Source organism: Mirounga angustirostris, unplaced genomic scaffold (assembly GCF_029215605.1).
Source record: "Mirounga angustirostris isolate CCGP_5_RB_7025 unplaced genomic scaffold, mMirAng1.0.hap1 SCAF_8, whole genome shotgun sequence".
NCBI lineage: Eukaryota > Metazoa > Chordata > Mammalia > Carnivora > Phocidae > Mirounga > Mirounga angustirostris.
Window position 1 is genome coordinate 116639837 of NW_026991716.1, and position 13395 is coordinate 116653231.

Below are 13395 nucleotides of genomic sequence, written 5' to 3' on the forward strand. Positions count from 1 at the left end.
TAATGTTTAATAATGTAATGTCAAAAGCCTTTTGCCATCTATAAAGACAGTATATTTTCTCCACAAAGCTTCTGGTAACATTAAGTATCTCAATAACAATTATAACTGGATTTTTTTCAGAAAATTTGACAAGCTGTTTCCAAGTGAGAGAATCAAGTGAGCTAACTCATGGAAACTATGAAAAAGGAAAGAAGAAACAAGATAGCCTACAAAACAATCAAAATTGTGTAATAATTGCTACAGTAATTAAAATTTGGTATTGGCATAAAACAAGACAAAGAAATGGAATGGCAGAGTCCCAAAATAGAGAAAAACTTAATGCATGTCAAAGATGGCAGTTCAAATAAGGTTAAGAAAGAAAAGGGATATGTAATTCAACAAAAGATACAATTACAAATCCAGCTGTTGGAAAGACAAAAGATGCTGGTGAAGAAACTGGATTCCTATCTCACTCCCTAATGGCAGTTGAATCAAAGATTCAAAGGTGTTTAAAAAAAAAGTAGAAGAATCTGTCAAATGTATTAGAAAAAATGAATAATGTTTTAAAAAATTATGTTGTAGTGGAACAGAACTTTCAAACAAAAACCTTTAAGATCGATGCATTTGAATGTATTAAAATTAAAATTCTGTTATAAAAACAACAAGCTGGGAATCAAAAAGAGTATTTTCCATGCATATAACAAAGGACTAATTTCTTTAACATTTAAATGCATGTGGTATGTATGCATGTGTATATACAATACATGCATTGTATGTATACACACACACACTAGAAGTCATTATGAAAGATAATAAGCAGAAAAATGGGCAAAGATTAAGAATAGACAGTTCCAAGAAAAGGAAATACAAATAGATTTAAATATACAATAAAGCAGTTACCTTTACTCTATTAAAGACATAAATAAATGAAAAAATATTTTCTAATTATCAGGTTGGTATAATACCAAAAAGAGTAATAACCATATCTGTGAGAATCTGAAGAGAAACATTGACAAACTTGTGAGAAGGAAATCAGTACAACCTCTGTTAAAGACAATTAGGTAGAAGCTATCAAAAATGTAAAGTATATTATTTTTTGGCTTAGAAATTCAACTTCTAAAATCATGGGATGTTCATTTTTGAGTCATTAGCAATAGCATCTGAAAACACTTAAAAATGAGTATCGACAAGGGCTGTTTAATGTACAACCCTATTATGGAACTCTACACCAGCTTTTGAAAAGAATGAGATTGATCTCTATATAAATGGTAAGGAAAGATCTGCAAAATGCTTTGGTAAATGATACAGTTATAGAAATGTTACATATCTTCCCATTTGTCTAAAGATACATATGTAGGTCCATATAAGTGAAATGTAAATAAAGTTTCTAGAAGAGTAATAAAAAAGAAGTGATTTTTTTACAGATTCATTTACAGTTTCCTGTAGGGAACAAGAACGTGGGACTGAATAAGAGTGACACTCCCTTTTTACTTTAAACCCTTTCCTATATTTATGAGCCAGGCATATTCTAAGCTGAGGAGACAGCAATGAACACGTAAAATCCCTGCGCCCACAGCAACTGCATGGGGGGCATGAGGATCAGTAGGGAGACAGACAGTAAAACAATAACTGTGGACACACACACACACACACACAATGTCAGATGATATTTAAGTGCTGTGAGGAACAATAAAGCAGGGTTACAAGGGAAAGGGACTGTATGTATTGGGGAGGGAGGTTGTAATTTTACATGGAATGGTAATAAAAGGAATACAGTGAACTAGGATGCATATGAAGGTTCCCCTACCCCAGGATTGGGACTAAAGTGATATATAAACTACAACCTGAAGGATGATTAGCCAGGGGGAGAAAAGGAGGCGGTGGCAGGGGCAAAGCACTATACAGAAGCAGAAAAAACTCAGGTGGGTTTTTTCTTGGGTGGGTTGGGGGGAGGGCTACACATGAACAGAACCCAGTTCCTAAAAAGTCTTATAAAAACAATTTAAAACATTTATACAGAGGACAGAAAATGAGAGCTAAATTTGGAAAAGTTACTCTGGCTGTAATGTGTAACGTGTTTTGGTCGAAATAACCCAAGAAGTAAAGAAACCAGACAAATGTTTCAGTAATTCTGCCCCAAACTAATGGCCTTTAAAAGGTAAAGTAGCGGGGCACCTGGGTGGCTCAGTCGTTAAGTGTCTGCCTTCGGCTCAGGTCATGATCCTAGGGTGCTGGCACTGAGTCCCCCATCAGGCTCCCTGCTCAGCAGCGGAAAGCCTGCTTCTCCCTCTGCCTGCCGCTCCCCCTGCTTGTGCTCTCCCTCTCTCTCTCCCTCTGTGTCAAATAAATAAATAAAATCTTAAAAAAAAAAAAAAGGTAAAGTAGCAACAAGGATGGAGAATAGTGGGTCAAAAAATGTACAATCCATCCCTATTACTCACAGTTTCCGTATTTGCAAATTCACCTATTCACTAAAATGTATTAGTAACCCCAAAATCACTATGTGTGGCACTTCTGCAATCATGCCCAGACAAGTTCAGGGAAGCAAAAACTTTGAATCCAATATGCACAGTCCCAGCTGAGGTCAAAAGGTGATAAGATACTCTGCCTTCTTATTTCAGCTCTCACACCATAAATAACACCCTTTTCTATCTAGTGTCACATTTTTCACATTACGATTTTAGTTGGTTATTTCGCTGTTTAAAATGGTCCCCATGAGCATGGTATGTTAAGTCCCCCAAGGTAAACATATATAAAATTCTACCTTTTGGAAAGCAAGAATTCTAAGTGACAAATATTTTAGAAGAAATTCTTTACAACCAGGTAGTTTCTTTTTTTTTTTTTTTTAATTTGTTTACAGGAACATAAAAGCAGGTACCTTCAGCATAAATTATTGAAATTCCGTTCTGAAGGATCAAGCTTATCTAAAAAATCCCTATGGATAAACTGTGATGTTTTCTTATTTAAGAGAATCTCAGAATTATCATTTATTTCAATGTAGCTTTTACAAAAATGTATATATACACTCAAAAATGACAAGTCTTTTACACCCTAAAAATTAAAAATACAATGTACAACTGCATACACTGGGCTTTATATAATTTTAAAAGAAAACTAGTAAAGAAATTACTATCAACCCTTCCTTGTCTGGTCAACATTCTCTTTGTTTATATAAGTAACAAAAAACTGTTAAGTCTACTACAAAAATGACTCTATAACCAATATACACTTGTAGAACACAAAACAAAAAACTTGTTGATACATAGTTCTTCCTCAACGTGTAACTGTGTACTTGTTTTTTGGTAATGGTCCACATATAAATTCAGGGTCAATTTAAAAGGTAAATAATCCCATAAGAACTCATTACTTTTAACCGTGTTTATCTTAACAGTGCTTCCTTTCACATACAAAGAAAAGCGCTGTACTAGTTTTATCTCTGGTGTGACAATCAGTTGCATGACCTGCCATTTGAATACTAAACATGAAATATAACACACTGGGAATATTTATTGCTACTTATATGAGAAGAAAAAAGGGCAAAAGAAAAGTTCAAGAAAGAAGGATTCAAAGCCGAAAAGAGGTTAGAATGCCAATTATTAAACTTGAAATAGGAAAAAGGTAAAACAAAAAAGAAAGAAAAGTTAAACAAAGTGTTATGTACACAAGTGAAACCCTAGTTCTTGGCAATTAACGGAAAGAAGAACCATAACCAAAAGAGCCAAACAAAGACTTTAGAATGCAAAAGGACAAAACATCCATGAATTATTTAAATTATTTAAATCATTCAGATCATTTAAAGACAAAAAAAAAAGTGAGCAAAAATAGTAATTTTAAATGTCTTTTGTATTTTATATCACTTATAATATAATTACAGTATCATTTACATTCCTAAAGAAAAATATTAATGCACTTGATCATAATGCAAATAAAAATGGCTTTGCATCACAAAACTGATATTGGAATTAGAAAATAAACCAAAACTCTTAGCATACCTGAGCTACCAAGACAGCAGTCAGTCTACAACCAGCAGTTGGTGCAGAATATGCACTTAGTGCAAGCAATGATTGTCACTGGGAATGGTATCCATAAACAGACACTGATCTCTTTATCAATGGCCAAAAGCCAAGGGTGGAAGGGGCAAGGGGCCTTCTTGGTTCCACTCTCTGAATCTCAGAGACTGTGACACTTCCTTAGTCAACAAGGCCATATCATGCATGTGCCTGACGGACCAGTAGCCATGACAAGGGAAAGAGGGAGACCTATTTAAAAATTGTTGCCTTCCCTATCATTCTGCAACATAGTTTTTCCCCCTAAATAATCTTTTAAGTGGTAGTTACAATCCTAATCAGTCAATAAAAGTAGACCTAGTTCACTCTACAAGATCTACTATATGGCTTAAAAGTATTGTATTTCCGCTCGAAAATCTGTTGTAAAAGAAGGTAAAATAATAGTACCACTGTTCAATTTCAGTATGGGTTAAGTAAGTATTATTTGTGGATTCATGTGCAAAGTGGACCACTTGCGTAACACTTAAATCTATCTGGAATTATTGTCAGTTCCAAAGAGACTCATAGAATACAACTCAATTCTAAGTGGGAGACTACCCATATATAAATCTAGTTGATGAGTCATATACTAATTTTGTAAAATTACTAAAATGTTTCATCAAGGTTTAAGAGTAGGAAAACAAAATCAGCAGTTGGGATAATCCAAACTTTAAAATCGGCCATAAAACATAATGTGATTTATATGATCTCCTAAGCATCAGCATGATGTGCACTGAAATATGCAATTAAAAATAAAACCTGAAGACATCATGAAAAAGTGGTCAAGAACAATGAAGACATAATTCTGGCTTAAGTTTTCCCACCAAAACACTGGATATAAAAACATTATACACAGCTAAAAATATTGGAATGTCATTCTGAAAATAAACCGAAACAAGAAATACAAAAAAAAAATTATCAAAAGCATAGTGAAGTAGCTGCCAGAGAAAAGTATTTCTTTACGGGGAAAGGCCAGCTATTTCATTTTCATTAAGAAATAACATTTTAGACACTATTTTTTCCTGCAAGAAATATTAATAATACACTATCAGCAAACTCTTAATGTAAAAGACTATAATTCCTAATTCCTAATTTTCCTTGGAACTCCTGATTACTAGCAACTATGAAGTGTAAATTCACATTGGTCAGATGTTATTCTTAGCATTAGTAATTCCTCTCATACTACTGATTTCCTCCCCTAAGGCAGTGGTTCTCAAATAAAAGTAACACATCAAAATCACCTACGGACCATTTTGAAAATACACATTCCCAAATGCCATCCCTCAAAGACTGACCATGTCTAGAGTGAAGCCACAGTATCTGTGTTTTGAAAAAATTCCCCCAGCGATTCTGATTGTTAGCTAAGGACCACTGCTTTAAGGTATGAATTACATACTTGTTCTAGCAATTAGAAGAGCTCTTATTTGGTCTACCATTGCTGAAACTTTGTCAGTGGAGTATACAAAGCTGTCAGTATCAAAGAGGAAAACTCGACATTACTTACGGTAAAAAAAAAAAAAAAAAAGGTAAGAGATCTGATAAAACTATCTGTTCAAACAACATGCAACCATACCTGAAAACACTTTCTATGTATTTATTTTAAAGTGTGCATTTAGGACAAATGGTTTTGAAAATGTATAAAAATAACTTATGTATTAATCCAACTTCAGTATATACATGGTCCCTTAAAGGATTTTCATTTTATTATCATCAAAAAATGTATTTCAACAACCTCCACAGTATTCTTAAAAGTCAGGAATTTTAAAATTTAATAGAAAAATTTTAAATATTCACCTACAGAAAAATAATGAATAGGAATGATATCACTAATATTTTAAAATATAATTACATCTCACCTACGCTATGCCACGTATCATAAGAAAAATCTTTTATCACTAAACTTTAGTAATCACAAGTGGCATTTTCATTTAAGAACGAAGCACAAAAATACTTTATAAAAGAAAATGTCTCATTGTAAAAACTTATAAAGTTGAATGCTTCAAACAAAAATATCTGAGAGGTTTGATTTCACTATATCAAGTTTCCAAATGCACTTTGTAAACATATACCCATTTTAGGCTATCAACTTAAATAAAGCCAGTTATCACTAAAAGAAGACAGAGTAAAAAAAAAAAAAAAAAAAAAATTTTTTTCAGTGCAAAAATCGTATCAACTAAAGCTATCAACTGACTTAAGACAATTTTAATATAAAAATCACAACTTGAATCCCATGATATAAAGTAATTCTATAAAGACTTTAAATTAATTTAAAACAAAAGCTCTACAACAGTTATCAAGTTTTCCTTTTGTTACTATTCTCTAGTGAAAGCTTTCTTTTGATTAGCTTTTACAATGTCATCAGGAGATGCTGATTTGAAGTCAAATGGTGTTATTGCTATAAGAGGACTTATTTCTTTGTCCTTTATGTCTTGAACTTGTCTACTATAAAGAAAAGTCTTATACAGGTCAAGGGTGCGTCGCTTGCAGCTTTTCAGTGGGTAACGAAGACACAGTGTTGAAGCAAAAGCTGAAGGTCTAGCAGCAAGGGCCTTGGTCCAAGAGAGAGAAAAAGGTGGTTTCCTAGTCAAAGGGCCTTTACTGGTTTTTTTATTATCCTTAGCAGAATTGAAGCTTTTCCCTAACTTTGAACTTAAAACTTTTGTTTCTGATGTTGGAGCAACTGATTGGTCTACCGCATGTTTTGGAACAAAATCAGGGGTTTTTATAAGGACACTAAGATCAATATTTGAATCTATCCCAGGTGATCTCATTTCAGATAAACTGAGCTTAAAAGAATCCTTCTTAATCTGAGAGTTGTCTATATCAATTGTTTCTGCAATCAAATCAGAAAGTGACAAATTCTCAAGGTCTCTTGTAGGAGAAGCTTTACAAAATGCCAAAGATGACAGAGATCCTGTTAATTCTGATATTCCAGTCGAAGATGGATACCGATTTGCTAGCTGTGACAGGGGAAAGGATCCCAAACTTAGATCTGTGAAACTGGAAGATGACTGGTTACAAAGATCAGATAAAGTAAAGCACTGGCTCGGATTGTTTTCTTTGTGCTCCTGCAATAGTCCAGCTAGGGATGGACTTTCACACTGGGAAAACTGCAAACTGTCATTTTTTAAAATGTAATTCTTTGCACTTTGTTCAACTGAAGAAACACTTCCAACGTCAGTCATTTTACTAGCATTTAAATTATCATGAGCCGTATTTTCCAATGAGCTAGTTAAGAGCGAATGATCATTTAAATTTCCTATGCTGTTTTCTACTGGAATGTTTTGCAAATCAGGTAGCGAATTATTTTGAGTACATAAAGAGTTATTAGGTGTTATGTTCTTTATCATTAAGGATTTTAAATCTGGTATTTCTTTGAATGAAGAATCATCTTTGGAAACACATTCAGATTCATGAGGTCTTAACATATCAGCACCTAGATTCTTTGAAAATAGACTTTCCAGACTATCTGTGGTTGATAATCTGACTGATGGCTGACTTTTACAAGAATCTCTTGGCATATCATCAATTAGGTCAGCTGGTGACAGCTCTTTTGTTAACTTACATGATTCTAGTTTCTTTTCACTTTTAGGTCTGTCAAGTTTCTTTTTTTTATGGAGTAAATAGTGACTTGGTACAACTGAGGAATTAGGATATAATCCAGATTTTGCTACTGGACCAGAAAAATCAAAGGATTTGCTACTATGATCCAAGTGGTTTGTGGATTGAGGACAAGAGCTTTGAACATTATCAGCTGAAACTTCAGAGGAAGATAATAAGACTCCTTACCTTACAAAAGCCATTAATTTTCAGATGAATAGGTTGACATATGCAGAAGACAGTCACAGCAACCAAAAGGAAACATGAAATGAGGCATTTAATTACTAAATGTTTCTTTTGATTATAACATGAATAAAGTGATCAAATATTTGATCATTATTTAATAAAAAGTGAACACTCTAAAAAAACAGTAATAAAGGAGTTTTACCTTCCTTTAACCATCTAAAGTGACCTTCTTACTTTGTTCACTGATATATATAAATATAAGTACCAAGTTAGTCAATATTCTAATTTTCACAAATTTTATAATGTGAGGATTTAACATATTTAAAGAATCGTCAGAATTGTCAAATTCAAAATGTCTAAAAGACCAATGAAAGGAACTAGGTTCATCTTCTCCTATACTGTTAATGTATTAAAAACAAGCAAACAAATAACATTCTGTAATTTCTGGAAAAAACTATTAATAAAGATAAAATATTATAGATTCATTTTCATATGGTCAGTTGCAAGTGCCTCCCCATCAAAATTCTTTTAAAATTTAAATAGAAAATAAAAAACCACCCTTATTTCATGGTAACAGACTGCATACAACTTTGTTATGGTAAAAATCTAGGCCTCAGGATACAGGAAATATCAACCCAGTTAATAAATAACCATGCTCCTACTGGCAGATACCATACCAATTATAAAGATACCTCAGTTCCCTTCTTATGCCAATTAAATTCGAGAAATAACCCCAAATTCTATAAATTTAAAATTAAAGATCTGGCTTTGAAATGCAAGAACAGTATAATTATGATACTTATAATATTTAAATAAAACTAATACATTTACAAATGCTATAAACATAAAGGCATTTTTATAATTAATTGTCTGGCTATTAATTTCCATCTCCTGAGCCATCAGAGTTAAAAAAACAACAATCAAAAAACTTTCTAAGCTACTGACAAGAAGCAACAAGTGTCTTGTCTTGTTTTTATCAGATTTTATTTCCCCTATATCTTGATAGTTAAAAAAGCAGGGAAATAATTAAAAAAACAAGCTTTAACAGAGGGAAGAAAACAAAGCACTCAGCTTAAAAATTCACAAATGGGAAAATCAACTGATGATCATCAGGATTCCTGTAACATGCACAATTTTCTGCCCATTCTTCTAAACAGCTAAAGCAAAACAAAGCCTCTTTTAAAGCATTAACTGTAAGACAACTAAAAGAGAACAAGTAAAAGCATACCTTTTGCTATCTTCCCTGTAGATATTGCTCCCTCACTCTTGACCTTCCAATTCTGCATTTTATCTTGTTCCAGAATCACTGCCAAAGCCTTCTGCACATCAAACTTGTTCTTCAGAACTGCTTCAATCAAAGTGTCATCTGGCACAGCATCTCCAAGTACCTCTCTCATGTGATCAAGGCATGAATGAAGACGAGCTAGAACAGAAAATAATTAAAAGTCTGAAATGATGCCATGAAAGAACCCTCAATCTTCAAAACAAAACAAAAAAAGGATTGGAAACTATATTAGATGTCCAACTCTCCTCTTTCCCTGGCAAAAATTATTTGTAATGATTATATTTTTATCCACAATATACCTATCTTTCCCTATTAGAGCTCATGAAACAATAAACAATAAATATTGCTAAAAGAAAACAAATTACTGAAGTTTCTCTCCTAAGGAAATGAAGATCTCAGTCAAAAATTCCAGTTACTAAATAAGAGCCACACAACCAATTTTTCAACCACAGAGTTAATCATACACTCCTTGCAAAATATACTTAATAAAATGTAAATTTCCCTTGAAGATACCAGGGACATTTGTACCATCCTTACCCAGAATCACTATTAGGAACAATCACAATAAACCTGATAAATTCTGGTATATTGATCATCAATCATTTTCACACATGAAGCACAGATAAACTACTTTTTACTATACCTTGATCAATTCCACTCAGCTGATGGTTCAAAAGAGAACTGGAGGACTCTTTCGGATCTTCGTAATCGTATTCTTCTAGAGGCTCAACAAGTGAAGGTTTGTCGCGCCGTGAGTAAATAAATTGAGCAGCTAGAACAGAAAATGATGGAAGAATGCTGTAGCACAGCCCCTCCCCAGTAAGTCTTTTTTTTTTTCCACCAAAGTTAAAAGAGAAATTAAAGATTCTGACCTACCACCTATGGCCATTTACCCACATTCTATAATAATGGATAATAACAAAAACGAACGAAGACAAAACATACCATACACTGCACAGACGTCCTTAGTAACTATTTACTGGCCTCTTGCAATCATCCTCCTCCTTTCTTCCTATCTCCAACACCTTCACCAAGCTGACTTTTGCCACAGTTTCCAAACACTACCTTTCCTAACACCTCATCCCTGCCTACTACTCCATCTTCCATGCAAAATGTTCTCTTCTTTGGAACAAATATTTCAAACCATGTACCAAACTTGCTTATTTTCATAATTAAGAAAGTACTAAAAACAAGTTAATTTTCACTTTCCCAGAACTGCTAATTTTGCCTGAACCCAACAGCTGACCAAAATCATAGGCCTTAACTTTTGGACAACTCCTACTTTCAGTCCAACACTCTCTACACTGTTTGCTAGTGTCACATGCCTACCTGACTTTCAGGCTGTGCACTCTACAGCCGTGTCATCACTCAATATAGAGCTGGTATTGTAGAGTTCATTAAAAGGAAGAAAGAAAATATATGCCTGAATATCATAAATAAAATACAAGTGAGCAAAGGAGAAAATCATCACACACGCCCAAAGTGCTGACTATTCCACGTCAGCTGGGTGCCCACTGAGCTCAGTTCCTAGAGACTGTGCTCAAGTGTGAAGAAATAAAATTAAAGAATAAGAAAGATCGAAATTTTAATATAGTATTCTACAGGCAAGGTGTTAACTAGGGATTTTGTATTATTTAGCTTTCTGGAAGAGCACATAACACTCAAGTCTACTGCTTAGTGTCCCTACATTTAACTTTTGTTCATGTTTTCAAGAAGGCACTATCTGTGAAAGAAAGGGAAACTACATCCAAAGTTTATAGCTACTACATATAAATAATATACAAAGAGACATTAGATAATACTATGGCTTACACAGAAGGCTGTAGCATAAGGGCTACCTAGGCACAGAACAAATCAACGATGGCCTTACAGATGAGTAGGAAAGGCAAAGAAGAAAAACTTAATGATGTATTTTAAAGGCCAAAAGGGGGTGCCTGGGTGGCTCAGTCGTTAAGCGTCTGCCTTTGGCTCAGGTCACTTTCCCACATCAGGCCTCCCTGCTCGGCGGGAAGCCTGCTTCTCCCTCTCCCACTCCCCCTGCTCCTGTTCCCTCTCTCACTGTGTCTCTCTCTGTCAAATAAATAAAATCTTTAGATAAATAAATAAATAAAAAGCCAAAAGAGTAGCATAGATAACAAGTGCTACAGAAGCACAGAAGATTAAGCAATCACTGAAGATTGACACAGTTCTAAAAAATGAAGTAAAAGCATCAGAAAAACTGAGAAAGAGGCAGAAGACATCTTGGACAAGGAGAACAAATAAAAGAGAGCTACAGAACAGCTGAGAGAATTCAATCTATTCTGCTATAAGGCATGTTACCTTCACACCAAATGGTAAAGAGGAGAATGATGAGGGTATAACATTCAAGTGCTTTGGTTTATGAGATTTCTGTTCCCCCAACACTTCAATGTTTAGTATCATCACCTTATAGCAGCAGGTACAAAGTAACACCCACCTTAGAATACGACACTGTAACTATAATGGTACTGCAATGCCAGAGAGACCCACAGCCTTCCTCTTGGCTCAGTTCGGAGGACTTGCGTCTTGCTTTGTGCATGCTTACTGCTTGGCTCTCCAAGATCTGTGATCATTTGCCTTTGCAACATTACTCATTAGTTCAACTCTTTCTCACATTTCTATTAAGCTTTTTACCTTTTTTCAAACTGTTTTTAAACTCCTATATTTACTGGAATATTTCTTTATCAGGAAGTTAAGGTATCTTTTCAAATATGCAAGCATTTTTATTAAGATTACTGTTTTTGCTAGTACTTTACAGGCTGACTGATCTGTCATGACCCTATTTTTTCCCAGATGTTCTGTTATTTTCAACAGTTTTGAAGACCATAAGGTTTTTCAAGAATACACATATTATGCTGTATATATTTCTCCCTATTTAGCCCCCTCTAGTACAAGGAGAATAGAACTATTATAGGAGGCGCCTGGGTGGCTCAGTCGGTTAAGCGGCTGGCTGCCTTCGGCTCAGGTCATGATCCCAGACTCCTGGGATCGAGCCCCGCATCGGGCTCCCCACTCAGCAGAGAGCCTGCTTCTCCCTTTCCCTCTGCCTGCCACTCTGCCTACTTGTGCTATCTCTCTGTCAAATAAATAAATTTAAAAAATAAATAAATAATTAATTAATTAAAAAAAAAAAGAACACTATTATAAATTCAGCATGGCTAAACAGAAGAGACTCTCTAAGATGACCACTATTTTCATGTTAAAATCTCAGAATGAGGATGTGTCTTACAGTCAAATGGCATCTCAACATTATGTAATACTTAGACTGACAGAAGATTTACTTTAAGTGGTACATAAAATTACAATATACCTTACATTCTGTGGCATCTTAGATTTAATAAAATGTGGTAGTACTAAAAAAAGTAAACTGGGTCACTTTGTGCCTGGTGATTTACAAATTATTTTCCTAGCTATAATAAACTACTCAGTTTAGCCTAAAAGTAACAAATATACTTTCCTCAACTTCCTCTGACAGCTTTCACCTGTGAGAAAAACCCCAAGAAAAATCAAAAATTAAGTGAGGAAAAAATCACATTATTTCCCTCAACAGTTTTCACTTAGGAAATTTGGACAGGAAAAAGAAGTTGTCAATATCCAGGCTACAACTCAACCTCAGAGGAGCTATTTTTTTTCCAGAGGGGGTGGAGGATTCCTTACCCCCGATCCACACACAAATCCAACTCAGAAACCTATACTTTGGCCACTGTTTTGGAAGCAGTGTTGGCTAGATTTGCTGGCAAGTGGGGAGGGAAGGAGGGTAGACAAATTCTCCAGGGAAAATAACTACTAGTGGGGAAAAACAGTCCAAATCTTTGAAGCTGAAATGAAAGCCCAAAAGGCAACAAATACAATAAAAGAGTAAGAAAAAAAGCAATGGAGAGAAAAGGATAAATATAAAATGCTATTCGTTTCTCAATTTAAATCACAAACTTCGATGGAAATGCTTTTTGAAAAACTGGGACACCCGCGGTGACTTTTAAAACTTAAGGCAGTTTAACAAACATAAAAGTTCAAAGAATTCAAAACCTGACTCCTACAACTGCTCCAAATTATTTCCTTAACACCTTAAAATAAAAATCATGTTAAGAGGCACTCATTAATGACACAGCTGTCTGGGCTTCTTGCTCTGGAGGTTCTGATTCAGTGATGCTGGAACTGAGGCAGGGAATCTGTATTTTTAAAATGTCTCCCAGCTGACTGGTATCATCAGCGAAGATTAGGAAACACTGGCTGACAAGTCCCCCCGTAGTCCACTCTGTACAATCATCAATTCCCTTCCGA

The 13395-nt window shown here is 34.5% G+C and overlaps 1 protein-coding gene across 5 annotated transcripts in view; it reads right to left on the reverse strand.

Annotated features, from left to right (window-relative positions):
- HBS1L (HBS1 like translational GTPase) overlaps nt 1-13395 on the reverse strand; it is an 86232-nt gene that overhangs the window by 64821 nt on the left and 8016 nt on the right. Inside the window, exons 3-5 of one of the 5 annotated variants that reach the window (XM_045865590.2) lie at nt 9740-9868; nt 9040-9234; nt 125-7809 (exon numbers count right to left, since the gene is read on the reverse strand). The exons of 1 other annotated variant lie outside the window; for it this stretch is intronic. In XM_045865590.2, the coding sequence (XP_045721546.1) occupies nt 6338-7809; nt 9040-9234; nt 9740-9868 (1796 nt within the window). In that variant the 3' untranslated portion in view covers nt 125-6337. Of the gene's footprint in view, nt 1-124; nt 7810-9039; nt 9235-9739; nt 9869-13395 lie in introns of those variants that run through there. 3 more of the 5 variants (XM_045865588.1, XM_045865589.3, XM_054505561.2) reach the window with 3 other exon arrangements.